Here is an 18937-nt window from a genome sequence, read left to right as displayed (position 1 = left end):
TCACTGCATTGCGATATTCTTTCCATGCAACACATACGTAGACGGAGTTGTTTGTGTGCACAACGCAGTTTGTAGCCCGCTGGTCTGGCTCGATTTGGTCTGGCTTCACGTATCCCACACTTACACGCACCCCCTTTTACAGTAACAGGACTGCACTGCTACGTCCGGACCGACGCTTATACTTTTAAGCTTTTGCCAGGGTGGTTCTGTCCAACCCTCCTCATATTTTTTTGTTTTTCTTTTTCCCCTTTTAAGTAATGCAATTCCATTTTTTGACTGCCGACATCAGTGTTAAAGTGTGTGTGGGGAGGAGAGACTTTTTTTTTTTTTTTTTTTTTTTTTTGTTTGCTTGAGCATGGGAAATGTCACTCAAGGTTAAGATGGATCTGGAAGGGGATCAGTTCGGCGATTCTTTTAGCACGGACCAACTGCTAGTCATTGACATGAACTGTGCGGCCAGGGAGGGAAGAAGAAGAAGAAGGGGGGGGGGGGCTGCCGAAATTGCGGCCTGTTCGAGATTGGATTTGAGATTGGACACTGTGAGGCGCCATGTACTGTAGTATGTGATAGTACTATGGTATGTATGTGCTGCTGCTCTGTCAGTTTGGTAGTGTCATAGCATATGCATAACGAAACAGGGCCCGCCCGCAGTGAGAGCGGGCAGCCGGTAATTGATGTATTTGCTGTAGGACTAAGTGCTATGCTATGGACGTGATGAGTATCAGATACATGATCAGGTCGGAGAGGGGGTCTCTTTACAGCAACGCTCGTGACAATCCTGTCTCGAGAGAGGAGGGAAAGGGCGGGAGAAAGGCCAAAGGAAAGGCAAAGGAGAGTCCGGGCTCCGTAGTAGGCCCCGGGCGCCCTTGGTTCTTCCGGGCGATCTTCATGATGTCCACCCAATTCGGACTGGGGAACGGTCTCCTCTGGGTCCCCCCTCCCTCCACTCATTCCCCTTCTCTGTGGCGTGTGTGTCTGAGAGGGAGAAGGAGAGTGTGTGTGTTGGGGAACAAGGCGAGTCCGAACGAGAGAGGCAGGGAGAAGGGGGAGGCCGATCACTCGAGAATTCTTTTTGGATAACGGGGGTGATCCCCAGTTGTTTATGGATGCCCGGACCGGAAGACAAAGAGGCCGTTCGCCTGGGGAGGGATGGTTTAGTTTTAAGTAGTTATTCTTAGGCCTCTTTTTTGGTGTCTTTTCTCCTCTTCCCCTCGTGTCACCAACTCGGGCATTAAAGGCGGTCCGGGACGGGTCAGGCCCTTTTCTCAATGTAGTCTTTCTCTCAAGACCGCAAATGCCGAATGTGAGTGAGTCAGTTAATGGGCCTGGGGGGTGGATGGCAGGTGGTTGTGGTATCTCTGGAGGGAGGTCCTTGTGGGTTCAGTAAGTCGCATGTGGTGGTGGGGGCCACACAGCATGTATGTACCATAGTAACTACGGGATCATATACTCCACACGCAACGTGGTAGACTCTCTGTCGCTCCGTTCTGAGACTGCATGCTGGTCGCGATACTTTCATGCGACAAAAGGTAGCCAATGAGGGCTGTGTATCTGTTTTTGTGTGCGCGTTTTGGAGGCTAGGGTTAGATATGGATGCTGTTGTCGTAAAGGTGACAGGAGAATGGCCACACAGTACGTGGCATGCTTGTAAATTACTGATTACAGTGGTATGCAAGTACTGTACCTCGTATGGTCCCACTACAGTAGTACACACGGTAGTAGATGATTTCAAGAAGCTTTGGTGACAATCGACGCAGGAACATGGAGCCCACGGGCAGGGGCTGTCCCTGACATGGGGCCCCCTCCATCCCCTGGCAAGGCCCTGCCCAGAAGCGATTACAGGCATAAGGAAGTGGGACAGGCTCCTCTCCTTCGCTCGGTCGTGCACCACACAGGGCATGCAGGCACACGGGCACCGGATGTTTGAGCGCGCCTGCCACCTCAACGACAAAGACGTTAGGAAGACAAAGTGATGACCGGCTGCCAAGGGGCGGAACACGCTGCAATAGATGTACCCGCCCTCTCTACAGAAGTACTCGGGTTCTAACTTGCCCAGCACCGATGCCCAGCACCGCACAGGTCCGGTCAGGTGTCGCAATCATAGTAATCATATCTGGCTTCGTGGGTCAATGCATCCTGCATACCGAACTGGGAAACACAAGAGTTTAGCGGCCCACCTACTACTTGCTCGCCCTCATCTGCGCAGGGCTGACTACACATTCCCATAATGGTACAGTTCTGCTCTAACTCGACTATAGCAGTTACAACATCAACAAGCAGACTGGCATTGTCCTGTCGGTCGACCATAATTCTCCGTGCCTGGGCTGGCCGTTGTGAGGAGCGAGTCAAGGGAACCCCTGGGCGGCTTGAGGTCTTGCTTTCTTAGTGCCGGGGCAGCATTGGCTTTGTATTGGCAGAAACCTCAAATTGCCAGCATAGTATCAATGCTTTTCTCTCGCATCTGAGGTTTCACGACGTAAGCCTTTGCCTCCTCTATCTGAGCACGTCTTTTTTCCCCTTCTTTTTATCGTTGTGCTGGCCAGGGCAGAGACACCGTCGCAGTGGGGACGGGGATATTTTCTACAGTACCAGACAGCTCCGTTCCCTACCCCAGACGGCTTGCATGTTCACTCTTTTCCCACACTAATTTACCCCTGCATCTTCCACTTCCTCTTTTCATACTGGTCACTTTCTCTAAAGCTTCAAAGAGGAGGAGAGAAGGAGGACATCCATTTTCCTTCCTACCCAACCAAACTGCTTCGCAACCACACACACACACACACATTCTGCGCCCGACAACCCGAAACATCGCACGCCCTTCACGTCACTCCTCCCTCCACGACAAGTTTACCCAAACGAATGTTTTCCCACATGGTTTCGACCGGTTCGATTCGACTGCTGCGCCCTGCAAACGCCTCGGCTCGTCACTGCTACCCTCACGACGACTGCAATACCACGTAGTCGTGCCAAACCCCTGAGGGTCTGCTTTGTCACGGAAAACCCGCACGAGCCGCCGCCGCCGCCACCACCCTGCGCAAACGGGCCCCCTCACGATAAGCAGGCGACGACGACGACGACGACGATAAGCAGAAGGGGGAAAGGAAGAGTGTGTGAGAGACGGAGAGAGCAAAACGAAGAGGAGGAAGAGCGCAGTGCAGCGGCGCGCCCGCTGAGCCAGCCAAGCCAGCCTGATCCCTATCTTTCTGTTTCTGGTTCTGGGAAACACGAATTTGATCCTCAGGCTGGGAGGTGGACATGTCGCTGAATGGCCTGGACGACGTCAAGGTCAAGGAGGCCCACGAGGCTGTGGTTGCCGAGGCGGGAGGATGGTACGTCTGAGAGTTTACGGTCGGGGGCCTGGGCGGGATGCGCACCGTTCTCCCCCCCCCCCCTCTTCTTCCCGATATTGTCCCATGGCACCCTTTTCTTATTGCCAATCTCGGTCCTTCGTGCGGTCGCACGCACAGATCAATCGCTAATCTAGTGGATGCCTCCTTTCATAGGTTCCTGCTCAAGTATGCCAGTCGCGATGAGGTCGAGATCCTGGCCAAGGGGAGCGGTGGTGTGGCCGAGATGCGGGCCAACATCGAGCAGTACGAGGAGGAGTCGCCGCTGTTTGGGTTCCTGAGGTACAGGAGGAGGAATGTTCTGCTCAAGTACATGCCTGAGGGCTGCTCTCGATTAATTCAAGGTGGGTGTGACCTCATTTGGTTCTTTCCTTTGTGTGAATCCTTTTTCTCGTTCGCCCCCATCTGCCCCCTCCCCCTCTTCCAGAACACAATTACCTATCATCCCGGTCGCATCACGGCAAAGAGCCGTTCTTATTACAACCCCTGACTATCGTTGCGCTTCACTCAAGATTGATCCGACTAACCGTAATTGCCATCTGACTCTCTCTCTCTCTCTACACAGCACGGAGCACGGTTCATTTCAACGCTGTCTGCGAACGCTTCGGCCCCTGCGAGACGACCATCGATATCACCGACGGCAAGGACCTCAGCGAGGTCAAGCTGTCCAACGCCTGCTCCCTACACACAGCCTCGGCGTCTACGTCATCCTCGCATAGCTCGCTGCGGCGGAGGAGGCTGGTGGAGATCGCGGAGGAGGGCGAAGAGGAGGACCAGAGAGAGACCAAACGGCAGTCCGTGGTCGAGGGACAGGATCAGCCAGGCGAGATTGAAAATGTCCCGGCACGGCCGCGGTCACCGATCACGGGCCCACCTGTGACACTCGACCCGACCCTCGCGACGTCGCCCAAAGACTCAACATTTGCAAACACTGCAGAGCCTCCCTCATTTAGCGGCCTGCCCCGGCCAGCCTCTCCCGCCAAGTCCTTCGACAACGACCTCCAGCGACGCATGTCGACGCAGTCCTCGCGACACGACTACTACAGCAACTCGTCGTACCTCTACAGCAAGCCCCGGGTGAGGCTTGGGCCGAGACCTTTCAACGAACCGGCCGGCCGGCCGCGGTCCTCAGCTGGTGGTGGTGGTGGTGACACGGTACGACCCGTGGCGGCCATGCCCGCAGGTTTCAGACTCGGACTCAAGGGAGGCAAGAGAACCAAGACACACGACGATTCTTCCTCTATTACCAGTCAAGACCCGCCCGACCACAACCTCCTAGCCCCGATCGCCTCCATTCCAGAAAATTCAGCTTTATCCCTCCGACCTCGTACCAGCGAGGGCGCCCGACCTACCACCAGCTCTGGCATCTCCGTCAAGTCACTGTCAGCCATCTCGCAGCCTGTCAAGCAGTCTATGACCCCTGAGAAGCTCCGACTCATGAAGGCACTGCAGTTAAGGGAGAAGAAAAGAAGGGCGAGCGCGGTACCAGAGACGACAGTACCCTCTGTCGAGATCACACCTTCGGGCGCTGGGGAACAACCTGACAAGCAGCAGCAGGAGGAGGAAGAGCTCAAAAGCAACAACAACAACAACAACAACCAGAACGCGGCGGTGCTCGACGACACTGAAGCCCGTCAGCACAGCATGCAGGACTCTACAGGCGGCGGCAGCAGCAGCAGCAGCGAGGACAAGCCCGCTGCCGACCAGATGTCCGTCTCGAAAGCGGACTCTGCCATCGATGTGGCTTCTACCGCCCCGACAGACCATACCTCTGAGCACACCCAGACTGATTCGCGCCCGCCCACACCCAACGGCGCATCCTCCGAGGTGGGGGACTCGACACAGGCTTCCTCTGTCTCTGAATCCACAGACGAGACCGTGCATCCTCAGGGCGAGAAGGCCGAGTACGGGGAGGAAGAGGGCGAGGGGGCTGAGATGCAGCAGCAGCAGCAGCAGCAGCAGCACAAGACAAGTGACGAGGCGACTGCCACCACAGCATCCCTCGCGACTCAGATGGAGGAGCAGCAGCTAAAGGAGTTTGCAAGAGATGAAGAGAAACACAGCGACGCGAGACCCGCTCAGCAAATGTCTGATGCAGAGAACAATTTTGTCCCCACGTCCAAATTCGCTGCGAAGCTGCCGTCCGGTCAGGCCGCCATGGACCCCTTGGATTCCAGGGGTCAGGCCCCACTCAATGTTACATCAGAACCTGGGAGGATTGATGAAGCGGACCCTAGCCATGTGGAGCCCCTGGAGAGGACAGAAGATGGGCCAGCCGCAACAGCATCAACAAAATGGAACCTCCCTATTTCAAAGTACTCGACGATTGATTCCACCAAGTGCCTCGCTCCCTCACCCATTCCAGTCATTGACACCTCTCCTGTCGAGTCCTCCTCCAGCAGCGGCCAGGTCAGGCCTGCAGATGAGCCTGACAAGATGGTTGACGACGGCGCCACTGACGAGAACAAGCGGTCTGGACCACCTGAGCCCCTCCTGATGGACTCAGCAGTCCCGCCTGCCAAAGAAGCACCACCGCAGGAGACTGAGACTGTTGCCGTCGAACCACAACCCGCCACGCATGAAAGTGAGGATCCAACAATGATTCACTCTCCAGTGACCGAAACCCCACCGCAGCCCAGCGAGCCACCCACGCCTCGCATCCTGCGGACTGTGTCGAGTCCTGTTCACAGCCCTTACTCCGCCGCGGGGGATGCCCCACCTCACTCTGCGAGGTCGATCTCGTCCGGCTCGCTAGCATTCCAGCAGAGAACGAGCCAGCAGCAGCAGCAGCCACCAGCCGCTCACCTCACCCCGAGAGGAGCGCCTGGCAAGCTGAGCGGCGGCATCTCCTCACGGATCAAGGCCTTTGAGCAGCTCGCGACCAAGAGCCCAACAGCTGTCCCTGTCAACACCGGCGCGACAGGGCGACCATCTTCTGCTTTCTTCTCCATTCGGCAGAACAGCGTCAGGGATGGAGCCAGATCCCCCTCGGTGCTGGAGAGAACAAACTCCATTTATCGAGGAAGGACGCCTACCACGCCAGCCGAGTCTCTCGATGGCTCTCCAGAATCTATCATCAAGCCATCGCGTGAACGGTCGGGCTCGGTAGCCAGTCGCCTGTCTGTATTTGAGGGCGGCAGTGCCCCCAGGGGGAAACCAGAAACGGTCCAGGTGACAGCCAAGATCGTTCGCGACCCTGGCCAAAACTACCCCAGGGCCCCGGGATCTCAGGCCGATGCTGCTGAATACAGTTCCTTGGATCTCAAGCAGTCGCCACTGATCGTCGATCACCGGAAAAGCGTGGACGTCTCGGAGCTGGTGACACCTGCAGCCGATGCACCGCCGGTTCCGACTCCCTTGGTCCACGCAGGAGAGCCGCGAAAGTCACTCCATGAGCGGAGGCTGTCCAGAGACTCTAAGAACGTCTCGCCTGAAGACAGTCGGGATGGCCTCCATCGACCGGGTCAGCGGACCTCGCTGACCATGGCCCGGGACTTCATCCGTGATTCGATGGCGGGCAAGGACAGCCCAAACCAGGCTCGGCCGCCGTCGGTCCACCAATCTGGCTCTCTCCTGAGCCGCCTGAGCATCAACACGAGGCGCAAGTCCATCAGCCAGGACCCGACGCTTCTGTCTCCCACGGCGACGGAGAAGAGCGAGTCAGGAGATGAGAACAGGGGTAAGGAGGGAAACCGGGCCAGCCGTCTGATGCGTCGCCTCTCCAGCACCTTCAGCCCTGGCCGCAAGCAGAGCACGCCCACAATGACCTCGCCGACTTTGGCTGAGGAGCTGGACGCCGAGAAGGCCCTGCCAGCGCAGACCGTGACGGCACCTGCTACCCCCGGGCTGTCGAACATGGTTGCCTTTATGGGCGATGTCAATGTGCAGTTCCCCGAGAACCTCTTGTGGAAGAGAAGGACCATGTCTATGGACGCGTCCGGCTTCCTCCACCTTACCCCTGCGCAGGGGGCAGTGTCTGCTCGCGAGAAGCAGCTCAAGCGTTTCCACATGAGCGAGTTCAAGCCGCCTTATACGCCCGAGATTGAGTTCCAGGAACTTCCGAACAGCGTGTGCTTGGATCTGAAGAGTGGCTCCGGTCTGCAGGTTGCCTTCCAGGACCGCGCTGGGCAGCTCAATGGGCTGCAGGGTAAGTCCAAGTCCTTTTGTGTATGTTCTGTGACGAGAGAGGGCAAAAAATATTGACGGGTCTTAAACAGTCCTCCAAGACGCGCATGAAAAGCACACCTCATTTGGTCAATAAAGAACCAAACTCGTTGGTGGCCCTATCATTACTTAATTCCATTGAATTACGACGAGCATCTCTCGCCAAAGAGGATGGCTTGTGCTTCAACGCCTCACCTCTATCGAGAGCTTCCCTATGTCCTCCGACTCGAACGAACTACCGGAAACAAAAAGTCACGACCCCTACAGTATCTTCTAATCTACTTTGCGGCTTGCGCCAACCAGCCATCACTTGGGTTTCTTCATATGATGCTGGCAATTTCTTCCCTTTTCTTTTCTCTTCTTCTTTTCTTTCTCTTCTCTTCCTCAAAACAGCGAGCACTGAAATTTCTTTCCCCAGAAGGGCCATCTGCAGTTGATTTGAGACTTTCCAAACCTTTTCTCATACCATCTTTCTATGTCTTCTACTCTCATTTGTCCTCCTCCCCCAACTAGTTCAATCGTTCTCCCAGACTGGAAAGAAAGAGAAAGAAGAAAAAAAAAAACAGAAGAAAAATTTGGATCTGTTTGTTGCTTCGCACGGCCGAGCCCTAGTTATTACGTCTTGATACCACCACATACCCCTGCGGGACTCTTTGCCCTTTTCTTTCCCTCTTTTGTCTTCCCAATTTTCTTTTCTTTTTCTTTCTTTTTACTTTGTTTTTTCTTTTCCCCTTCTCTTTCGCTTCTTCCATATCATTACCTTCTTTCTCCACTTTCCGCATGCGATCATCAGCCAAAGGTGTTTCACGTTGAGCAGGCGTCTGGTCTACACAAAGTTGAGATTGAAAATGCTCATGACCGACAAGCATTGTTAGCAAAAAGCAAACTAAGCACCAGCATTGCCTTTTCTTTTTGCTAGAAGCTGAGCGAGCGAGCGCGTGTGGAGAGGGGGGGAAAAGAGCGGACCAAAAATGAGTTGATCTCGTCTGGAAGGCGTTCTTCGAGATTGTACATATTGAAGAAGGGAAAACAAGAAGAAACACAACAAACAAAAACCACAGAAAATAACAAAAAGCAAATCAACAACGTCCCTTGTAAGGACGGGATGATTGGTGTCGCGGAGAAGAAGGGGGCGATGACAGGATGGATGGGGACTCAAGGGCGGTTTGGTTCTTGGGATTCGGTTGTGGATGGAAGATATAGTCGGTAGTAGAAGACGAATTATACCATCCTCAAATCGAGGCATTCCGAGCACTGGATGTACTGCTTGTCATGACGAATAGGCAGGTAGGCCATTGGGCTACGATGGGGGGCGAGGAAGATATCAGTGCGTGTCTCTGTAAATAAAACCTCGAGTATGTATACAGGTATGTATACATCAATTTCTAAGTAGACCTAGTGCTTCGCGTCCAATCAAAGGTGCCATACAGTGGTTATCGATGCCATACCCTCACATCACCTCTTCGCTGCTGCTGCTGCTGCTGCTGGTGGGTCACCCAGGCAGCCAGATGAGAAGACTACATGAGTTGACTGAATCGGCTCATAACTCAGCAAACACCTCATGTTGTCTCTACGTATGTATAAACTAAATTAGAGAAAGAGGAGGAAATAAGATAGGTTGCCACCATATCACACATGCCTCCCTCAAATAGCACAACTAACAATAGCAGCAGCAAGTAATACCGAGAGGGAAAAAAGAGTCATAGTTCATCGTCTCTACAAAGTAAAAACCCATACCTTTCTCCCCTCCCATCATTCCCGCTCACGATCTCGACACAGACACAACCGTCGTCTTGGTAATACCCATAGACGGCGCAGCCAGCCCGCCCCCGGCGTGATCCGGTTGTATCCCCTCCCGACTAAACACAGCCGCCGACTCGGACCTCGTCCGCGCCGAGTCGGGCCCGGCAAAGATCTCCTCGGTGCTGCTCGTGTCGCCGTAGTCGCGGTTCCTGGAGCGTTTGCCGTCCACGACGACGGTGGTGAGGATGTCGTCGCCGTCGTCGGCCATGTCGGCCATGCTGTTGAGCTCGTAGCCCGGCGCTCCGCGGCCGCGGCGGGGCTTGTTGTTCTTCTTGTTGGCGCCGCTGCCGCCAAAGGTGATGAGGCTGGGGAAGCGGAGCGACGAGGAGTGCGGTGAGGATTTGCCGGCGGAGGCGCTCTGTGAGCCTCCGAGGAGGAAGGACATGTGGCGGCTGAAGAAGGGCTTCAGGGTTGAGATGCAGGCGCAGACTATGCCGGTGTTGATCTCGATGAAGCTGTCATGGTTCGAAGTGTTAGTTCCAAGCGGTTGGCTCGGACTTTTGGGTGGGCTTGCAATGGGAAAAAGGGGGGGGGGGGGCGTTCAAACTTGGTAGATTGAGAAAAGCAAGACTCACCACCAAACATATTGGTCAACCACATTCCAGGTGTAGTCTGCGCTGTCGAAGAGCGGAGCGAGAAGTACCGTGCGGACGACTGCTGTCACGCACACACTGTTCAAGTTTACGAGAGAAATGTCAGCTGATTTGAAATTGTTCAAGTGCCTCTCGCCAAGAGTCGGTTTCTCTAGGTGATTTACGTACAAACCACCCGTTATGAACAGTCCAATGAGTGCAATCTTCTGCCGTTTTGCCATTTCTGATCAGATTCCCTCTGTGTTAGCAAGCTCCTTCTCACTTTTCTATCGAATGATTCTTGTGGGGGAAAAGGCAAGCATAATGGCCGCATGTTTGCCGCTCCATCAGCCACAGCAAGCGGTCCAAACAGACCACACAGAGGGATGACGACTCACGCAGGCCGAGGAACATCTTGATGGGAAGAATCAAGATGACAAAGTCGGTACAGATGTTCATGATGCTGGTCGCGTAGATGGCGGCGTCGCGGTCGATACAGGTCGCGTCCGTGATGGAGACGTCCCAGCTGGCAGCTGGCGGGATGCAGCCGACCATGAGGGTGAAGACCGAGGTCAGCGAGTAGGCCACGACCATGAAGAACAGCCCGTAGATGATGTGGCGCATGTTTTGCTCGACGGACAGTCGCAGGTACAGGAGGAGGATGGAGATCTTGCTCGAGGTCACGGCGACGGCCCAGACCGCAGAGGAGATGATCTCCCACTGAAGAGGTGGATACTCGTGGGTCAGCAAAGTTGACTTGGAGAAAGAGGGAGAGGGAAAAGGAGGTATGCGTGTGATTTAGGGGACCAAGACTCACTAACAAGAAGTGAGGGGACCACTCGCTCGCAGGCACGTTCCATAGGTGTATACCAAGTCCATATTGGCCAACCTTGAAGCTGACACCAATGAAAACCAGAGACAATGCCATCGCCACACAAATCATAAGATCATCCGCCCCCAGGCCCTTTCGGACGATGTGAAGACGGGTATAGAGACGCAGACATAACACAAAGCTAATTCACACCCCTCTCTGTGTCAGTAAAATGTACTCCCATATGATCTGGGACGAAGCGTGAGGGAGGACAGGTGCCACTGCCTCGAGCCTCTCAGGGCAGAGAAAGCTGGAGCGTCCAGGGCAAAGGGCATTGGCTCCCCCAGGAAGCCTGTGTGAAGGAGGGGATTGAACCATTCCTGACATGCAAAACATACAATGCTATACTGGTGGTTGCGTATCCTGCTCTGTACACTGGTCCTGAAATGTCCTCTGGGTCGACGAAGTTGGAAACCACGCCGGCTGGAGGAGGTATGCCAGGCGTGATATTTGCGGCTTCTGCCGCCACTATAGCCGCCACCGGGGCGAAAGTCTCCATGGCCACGATATGAGAAGTTCAGTGTGTCTGACTGATTAGACCTTGGGCTGGGAAGAGGAAGAGGAGGAGGAGGTGGTGGTAGTGGTGGTGTTGGTGGTGTTGGTGTTGGTGTATAGTTGCAGAATGTTCATGTAACACCGACAGCAACTTCGTCTCCGCCGAGAGGGGAGGAGGAAAGGCCCCTGATGGACAGACGTGAAGCGTACAATGTTCCGTCAATATTTCGAGGGAGCACAATTGATGTCAAGTTCGTATGGAGGATCGAGATCACCCATCCCTCCCCCCATCGCCTCGTGATCTGTATTGTTGTGTATGTCGTAAAGAAGCCTCAAGATTAACGAAGAAGTTGATAGAGAGGGAGAGCCCGGAGTGCGATCGAGGCGACGCAGAGGGTCCTCGCAGATCCAACCACTCAACATCTCGGCGTGATTGAGATTATAACAATGTGAAAGTGACCCTGGACGACTAGGGATAATTCGCGACTTCATGGGAGCCGAATCCGATAGGTCAAGTTGGGAAGAAGGGGGGGAAAATGCCGTGGTGTGGGCCTACAAGGTATTCCTTCTAATTCATAACTTGTCACTGGTGTGCTCGAATGTTTCCTTCTCCACCTCAACAATGCCAATTCAGGGCGTACCAACCCTTCGTCACCTCCATTGAGATGAGCACCCTATGATGAAGAATATGGTTAGCAGGAAACAGACATCGAACCACGATGACGATGACTAACTGGAGTGGGGTGCCGGCAGCTGGTACTCGCTATGGTAATAAGGATGCGTTTCCCTGATGATTGCCGGCGGACCGACCCATCGACGTTGCAGCAGCTGCGCAACGTCTTGAACTCCCCTGACTCCACACTGCTCTCCAGGAACTCAACGGAGTAGGAGCCGGAGATCCACCGCAGCCCGGACAAGACACGGGTTTACCATCTCAGGTTCTAGCATCCAGTGGTGATCGTTCTGGAAAGGAAAAGCCTGGGAGGACTGGATATCTTTCGGCCCTTTCATGGGCGTGACTCCACTGTGTCACCACAATCCATATGTGTGTTGGGCGGACTGCTCGTCTGCTCCCCCCTCCCCCCCCAAAGGAAATAAAGGAGGTCCAAAGGAGTTCGCATCGCGAAGGGTGAATTAATAACCTTTTCAATCAGACCCAACTCTTTGATGCACAAAACAGTGCTGCAAAGAAACGGCTACACGGACCATACACAGGCTTTGCAACTCTAGCAAAAAGAAGATACCAGCGCAAACAACCAACAATGACTGATACCAACGGTACCAACGGATCAAGTGCCGTCGGCCTGCGGCCGGAGCAGGTCACTCTTGAGTCGAGCTTTCGAGGTAAAGTTTATGCTATTACGGGGGGCTCCTCTGGCATGGGATTCTCGGTTGCCCTCGCACTGGCCTCCTTCGGCGCATACGTGTCTTTCTGTGGACGCAATAAGGAGCGTTTGGCCAAGAACGAAGCTGAGGTCGCCTCGTTGTCTCATTACGGCAGGGACGGTGTACTGTCGTACAGCCTGGACCTGGTAGATGAGGATGCGGTGGACGCCTGGATCCAGGCCACTGTGGACAAGTTTGGGAAGCTGGACGGCGCTGGTTAGTCAAAAAAAAACAGGTGATTCGAAACAAGCAGGGTTAAGAAGAGGCGACTGACTTATTTGCCTCCCTCCCCCACTTCCTTCAGTCAACGCCGCAGCCCTCGAGGCCCCTGAGGCTGTGCCCATCACAGAAATGAAGACGTCGACATGGCACACCGTGATCAACGCCAACCTGACCGGTGTGTTCAACTGTATGCGTTCCGAGCTGAAGAGGATGGAGCGGGGTGCTGTTATCGTCAACGTCGCCAGCATCCTGAGTAAAGTCGGTCTTGGTACGTATTGTCACACACGTGCCTTCGCTCCCCCACCCTCCTCTCTGCATCTCTATCTGCCCTTCCTGTCCTGTCCCCCCTGTCGAGTGGTCTGCAAAATACTATCAATACCCACCGGGCTGACCTTGTAACAGAGGCCAACGCCCCCTATACAGCCTCCAAGCACGGTGTGTTGGGACTCACCAGGGCCGTGGCTAAGGAGTATGGACCCAAAGGGATAAGAATCAATGCCACGAGCCCCGGCCATACCTGGACAGCCATGCTGGAAAATGCAACAAACCGACTCAAGGCGAGCGGCCGTGAGATGGTCGACGTGACAGCTCATACTATCCAGAAGCGTGTCTCGCACGCACACGAGCAGGCACAGCCCGTCCTCTTCATGCTGAGCGATTGGTCCTCCTTCATCTCGGGAGAGAACCTCTCAGTCGATGGTGGCTGGACATGCTGAAAGATGATCATTGGATCAACCCTCCCCCCTGAGGTGGTTTTGGATGGGTGGAATAGGTGGAAACAGTACACCCTCTGGTGATCAGCACAAAGAGGCGAGCTCTCTCATTGATGTGCTGCCCTCTTTGGAGGGCTCGGTGATCTGCGCTTCTGGCTGGGGTTTCCTTCCTAAGACCCAAGGACAACCTCCGTACCAAGTATCTTAATTGCCCATGAGCATTTCAAGGTCAACACTGGTAGACCCCACCAGAACACTACATTATGAAGGTCTCAAGCCCCGCTTCCTGCATCTTTTTGTAACGTACGTGAACGGGGTATGTATGCCGAGGGATGAAGGCCCGCTTGGGGTGCTGCAGCAGCAGTGACTGGGGCCTGCTACCATAATTATACCCAGTCTACCTCCAAGAGCACACACCGCTGGTATTATGGTCTGATGATCCGTTTGACCGTGTCGCACCGTTCTGGTGGGCATCTGTTAATGCCTCCCCCCCAAGAGGCCCACCTTTTCTCATCTGAATTGCATGTGCCACAAAACCATGCATGGTACTTTTACGTTTGCCACAGTGGCTTCCAGTACAGACAGGGACGCAAAGACAGGCCCGTTCAGAAGGAGTGTAAAGATGACAGGACCCGGAACGAGTACTTCTCGTCCTGGTCAGGCCTTCTGGGGTACTCTCGAGATGGTGTGGCAAGCCATAGCAGTGCGAAAAGAGCAGGCAGAATGAAAGGAGAAACAAATAACAGATCAAGGAAGACCTAATGTAGGCTCTTGACGCAGCTGGCGCAGGCAACGAAACAACTTTGCTTTCGTCGCTGCTCTTTCCGAACGCATGCCAGCCAGGCAGGCAACTCGCCCAGTGGATATTCATCATCCAGAAACCGCTTTCTGGTACCATAGTACAAGAAGACCCATTAGATCTGGCCTTGCCAGCAAGGGTAATGAGCACGATATTCTTTGCTCTTCTTTGCTTTTCATCCTCAAGACCACCGCCAAGGCACAAATGTGGAGGAGGAGGGGGGACTGTAAGCCCTGTTTCGCAGTCGCGAATCGCATCGGCCCGCTGATCCTCCCCCGCAAGCCCATCACACATCGACTGGTCGCGGGTCCCGTTCCGTTCCGGCGCGAGAGGAGTCTCCATATTCTCTCTGATAAGTCTCTGCTTGTGGAGAAAAAGAAATAAGTCGAACGTTGGTCGTTGAATGGAGAGAAGGATGCAGAAAGGTAAACTAGGTTAGGTCGGAGAATCAACAACGAAGGGGGAAAGCGCCCCCCCCTTTTCCCATTTTTAGTTGTTGTTGATATAAGCAAGAGCCTGAACGTCAACTGCAGCTGGCCAGGATTATCCTCGCAGCGGCTCTCTAGCCGTTCCGTGGCTGTGACAGGAGCGGCCCTGACCTGGAAGCGCCTTCCTCGGTTGACCCAGTTGGGAAACCTGACGGGAGAGGGGGAAAAAGAAGGCGAGTGCTGACAACATGGTCCAAGGGAGAGCATGCTGAATTAAAACATAAGTACTCAAGTAACCCAAATTAATCCTTCAAAATGGTAAATGGAGAATGGGCAGTATGGTGACGGACAAGGGCGTTGTGTGGGGCAATGTACACCGCAGTAGAATTGCTATAACCGTCAAGCATTTCTTCAGCGGATTTGGAGGTCGAGCCATATAACGCGTCTACGAGCATGTCGAAGGAACATAGGTATGGGTATTAATGTATTGACGCGAGTGGCTTCTGCTTCTACATTTATATTTCTGGTTTTTTTGTGGGGGGTTTTTTTTTTTAGGGGGGGGGGGGTCTCTTCCTTCCCTTCTGCTCACTTCTTCCCCTCTTTTTCTTTCTTTCTTCTTTGGAATGCATAACTACTGCTACAACACGATACGTCAGGCGAACGGATCAAATGCACGTATTTGGACCATGCTAACTCCGCCCTGGCTTCTGGGATTTTATTGTCACTGACTCACTCTCCCCCTCTCTTTCACGCACCGAGTATAAGTACAAAAAAGGCAAGACCTCTCTTTCTCCCTCTTCTGGCGGTACGATTTGTCCCTTTCTTCTTTTCTCTCGGCCTTTGGGAGTGCCAATCACACACAGAAAACACACTCGACAGCATGCTCAACGTTGCAAAGTTGCAAGAACGGTCGTGCCCCCCTCCCCCTCTTTTCCTAACCTCCTCCCGGCGGGAATTCCTTTCAAGACCTCGCCTCTTCCAGCTCTAGCTCCAGCTGACGGATCCTCTCGACCTGGTCCTGGCTGCTCCCTGCCGAAACCACTCTCTTCTTGAGCGTCTCGACCTCGCCCGTGAGCTGGCTGATCGCCTCGCTCTGCTTGTTCAGCTTGTCGCCCTGCGCCGTGATGATCTTGGTCTGGGCCTCGATGAGCTGCTTGATCTGCTCCAGCGACGTCTCGACCGAGGGCGTGTGCAGTCCAGAGGATGAGGAGGAGGCCTGAGGCACCGACGCTGCTGGTGGTGTGGCCTTGACCGGCGAAGGAGGCTGGCCTTGTGATATGGAGGCGGCCGGCGCGCTGCTCTTGAGGGGAGACGCTGGCTTTGCGGGTTCTGAGCGGATGGGCAGGGAGGCTCTCGGTGTGGGCTTCTGCACCTCCTCAAAGCTCGAGGTCTCGGCCTCGTCGTCCTCCTCGTCGTCCTTGTCAGCGAACCTGGACGCTGCCGCAGCCATGGAGCCCTTCTGCTGCGCCATGGACGGCGGAGGTGCGCGGGCAGCGACGGGCGACGGCTCGGGTTCCTTGGGCGCAGGCTTAGCAGCAGGGCTAGGAGCGGACGCCGGTGCCGCTGAAGGAGGCTTGTAGTCGGCAGCGACCTCTTTGGGAGCATTGCCCTCGTACACGCTCTCGAGGTCGATCTTGGCAGGCAGGCCCGTCTTTCCCGAGAGCCAGTCTTGCGCGGACATGGCAGGCTTGAGACCTGTGCATGGTGGGTAGATGTCGGACTGGAAGGTCTCGGCCCGGCGAGGAACGGTGAACGAGATAGGTTCAATGTAAAGGTCGTTGACGGTCTTGAACCCGCGCATGACCTCGTTCTCGTGCAGCTACATCCCAGGATCAGCATATTTTTTTTTCTATCAGCAACGTGCTGAAGTATAGACAGCCAGGAGCCAATTACTCACGTTCACACCGCGCTTAGGGAGGAAAGCAACGCCTCTTTGTGGGTCTCCAGACTTGTACTCGGACAGGAACTCGAACTTGTCGTTTTCGTACTCGAAGTAGCGGATATTGCCATCACTGCGCGCGGATGAATGTTGTCAGCACATGTCTACTTTCTGTTTGGGGGTTTCTTCTTTCTTCTTGATGAAGGGGTTCATTTGCATTGTTCCACTCACCCCTTGCCGGCAAGGTAAAGGCAGTTGGTGCCGTCATCCCAGAACGGCATACACACGCCTGAGATCGAGTCCAGGTTCGTGAACCCACCGATGGGCTTGTCCTGACCGGGCTCCCACAGTGCGATCTGGCGATCACTCATGCGCGAGAAGCCCGTGGTCGCAATACGGTTGTGCTCGCCCATCCACACAGCGCGGCTGTTCTTTGCGCCCTCGTGGCCTGGTCCCACGTGCGCGGGCTTCTCCTGGCGGACATCCCACACGCGCAGCTTCTTGTCCCTCGAGGTCGTTACGAGCAGGTTACCGCTCGCGTTCCACGAAAGGGACTGGACGATGTCGTTGTGCTGGAGCTTCAGTGGGGCTTGGCCGGTGCCAATGTCCCACAGCTTGATGGTGTAGTCGCCAGAGGCAGAGGCGAGGATGTTCTCGGCGGCGGGATTGAAGAGGACTTGACCGACCTTTCTGCATGCTTGTCAGAGCTCTTGTCATCATCATCTACACGCATGTATGGGCCTTGTAGGCATGTCTGCCCCTCCTCTTGTCGGCGGCTCTACTGTGTGGGCGCTCATACCTCGTATGGCCAGTCAGCTTGCTCACGGGCGCAACATCAGCAGGCTCCTCGGCGTCAGTGAAGAGGGTGAAGTTCTGCGGGACCTGCCATATGAAGATCTTGCCATCGTCGGAACCGGATGCGATAATGTGGTCGTTGAAGGGGTGCCTGCAAAACGAGGAAGGCCACCCAAGTCAGCACAAAGAAGAAGAGCAGGACATGACACGGCACGTGCTGCCAGCCAAATTGCAAGGGAGCCCTTCTCTTTCTCTCTCTCTCTCTCTCTCTCTCTCTCTCTCTCTCTCTTACCAGTCCGTATCCAGCACCACGGCAGTGTGGCCGCGAAACAGCGGTATCTGATCAGGCAGCTTTCCGCGCTCGTTGAGAGGAATGACCGCGAACGCGCCGCCGCCGCCAGACTCCCAATTGACGGAGAGGTACTCGGGATTCGCCCTAGAAAAAGACAAAAGGAACAAAGAACGTCAGCTACCCGTCAAAAGAGGCCAAACAATGCGCGTATGGGGAGGGAGTGAGGCTGCAGGTTTCGTACTTTATGAGGTTCGTGTCCCAGGCATTCCTACTGATATGGAGGTTATCGTAGCAGAACTCCTTCCTGGTCGGCTTTCCGAAGACGTGTCCTGTATCATACCAATGGCGCCCAGTCGTTGTCAGCCAGCCAGTTCCGATTCCCGTATGGCAAAGCGACCAAGCATCTCCCTCGAGGTCCGTCTGCTTGGGCGCCTGCTGCCTGCTCGCGTGCCTCGAGGGGCGGCCACGGTCATAGATGCAGGTGGAGACTTACGATACTTGGACGCGCGCACGAACCGGCCAGCCATTGTCGCAATAAACTCCTTGGTGGGGAAGAGCTTGTACTGAAAGAAGAAAGAAAGAGATAAGACAATAATCGAATGCTGCTGTCAGCAACAGCCAGCAAGACACAGCAGACCAGAGCGAAGGTAGGTAGTAGTAGGTGAGGTAAAGTGAAAAGAAACAAGTGTTGAGGTAGTAAGACACAAGAGAAGGTAAAGGGGCAGTGTCAGTTACGGAATAGGTGCAGGTGGCCAGGCTAGGTTCAGGGTAGCTTGGCTGCAGCGGGACGTCAATTTAAAGGACCTTGCCTGACCACGGCGCGGCTGGACCCTCTTCTCTACTGTATCCCACTAAACCCCCTCCCCCCCACCACGTACATCCAACCTTCCTCTACGCAAGCTATCTACAAGTACTTAATTAGTTCAGTCCAGCTTGCAAGCATACATAACCTACGCTGGGAATCTCCTGCTCCATGATCGTGTTCTAGTCTCACCCAATTGTACCTTCATCATACACCATCCACCACCGAACCTTTTTTATGTACAACGATTATGAATATATTATGGTCTGGAACAACCTGCGAAAGAAGAATGAGGCACTCTCCTGATCCACACCATAAAAGGGGGAACGATGCTGTGGCCCCTCCTCCTCTCCTCCCACTATAGCATTA

General features: G+C 54.6%; 3 protein-coding genes across 3 annotated transcripts; 1 reads left to right on the top strand and 2 right to left on the bottom strand.

Annotated features, from left to right (window-relative positions):
* Window positions 1-9672: 9672 nt before the first annotated feature.
* On the bottom strand, window positions 9673-10895 carry M406DRAFT_17130 (uncharacterized protein; the record flags this gene model as incomplete). Its single annotated transcript, XM_040915417.1, has 5 exons — window positions 9673-9769; window positions 9890-9985; window positions 10076-10130; window positions 10285-10606; window positions 10704-10895. Coding segments are annotated over 5 exons (762 nt in total), but the record flags the coding sequence as incomplete, so codon positions are not given.
* A 1619-nt stretch (window positions 10896-12514) lies between these two features.
* On the top strand, window positions 12515-13576 carry M406DRAFT_245964 (NAD(P)-binding protein; the record flags this gene model as incomplete). Its single annotated transcript, XM_040916376.1, has 3 exons — window positions 12515-12854; window positions 12943-13128; window positions 13263-13576. 3 exons carry the CDS (start codon window positions 12515-12517, stop codon window positions 13574-13576), a joined length of 840 nt encoding a protein of 279 aa, XP_040780618.1.
* A 1886-nt stretch (window positions 13577-15462) lies between these two features.
* On the bottom strand, window positions 15463-18293 carry M406DRAFT_270604 (DUF1900-domain-containing protein; the record flags this gene model as incomplete). The annotated part of the gene is made up of 7 exons (XM_040918084.1): window positions 15463-16619; window positions 16698-16812; window positions 16911-17369; window positions 17479-17625; window positions 17767-17910; window positions 18008-18095; window positions 18260-18293. 7 exons carry the CDS (start codon window positions 18291-18293, stop codon window positions 15762-15764), a joined length of 1845 nt encoding a protein of 614 aa, XP_040780617.1. The 3' UTR covers window positions 15463-15761.
* Between the last annotated feature and the right edge of the window lie 644 nt (window positions 18294-18937).

Source organism: Cryphonectria parasitica (assembly GCF_011745365.1).
Source record: "Cryphonectria parasitica EP155 unplaced genomic scaffold M406scaffold_1, whole genome shotgun sequence".
In the NCBI taxonomy this organism is placed as follows: domain Eukaryota; kingdom Fungi; phylum Ascomycota; class Sordariomycetes; order Diaporthales; family Cryphonectriaceae; genus Cryphonectria; species Cryphonectria parasitica.
The sequence above is the reverse complement of the archived record's forward strand: the minus strand, read 5'-3'. Positions and strand labels throughout refer to the sequence as shown.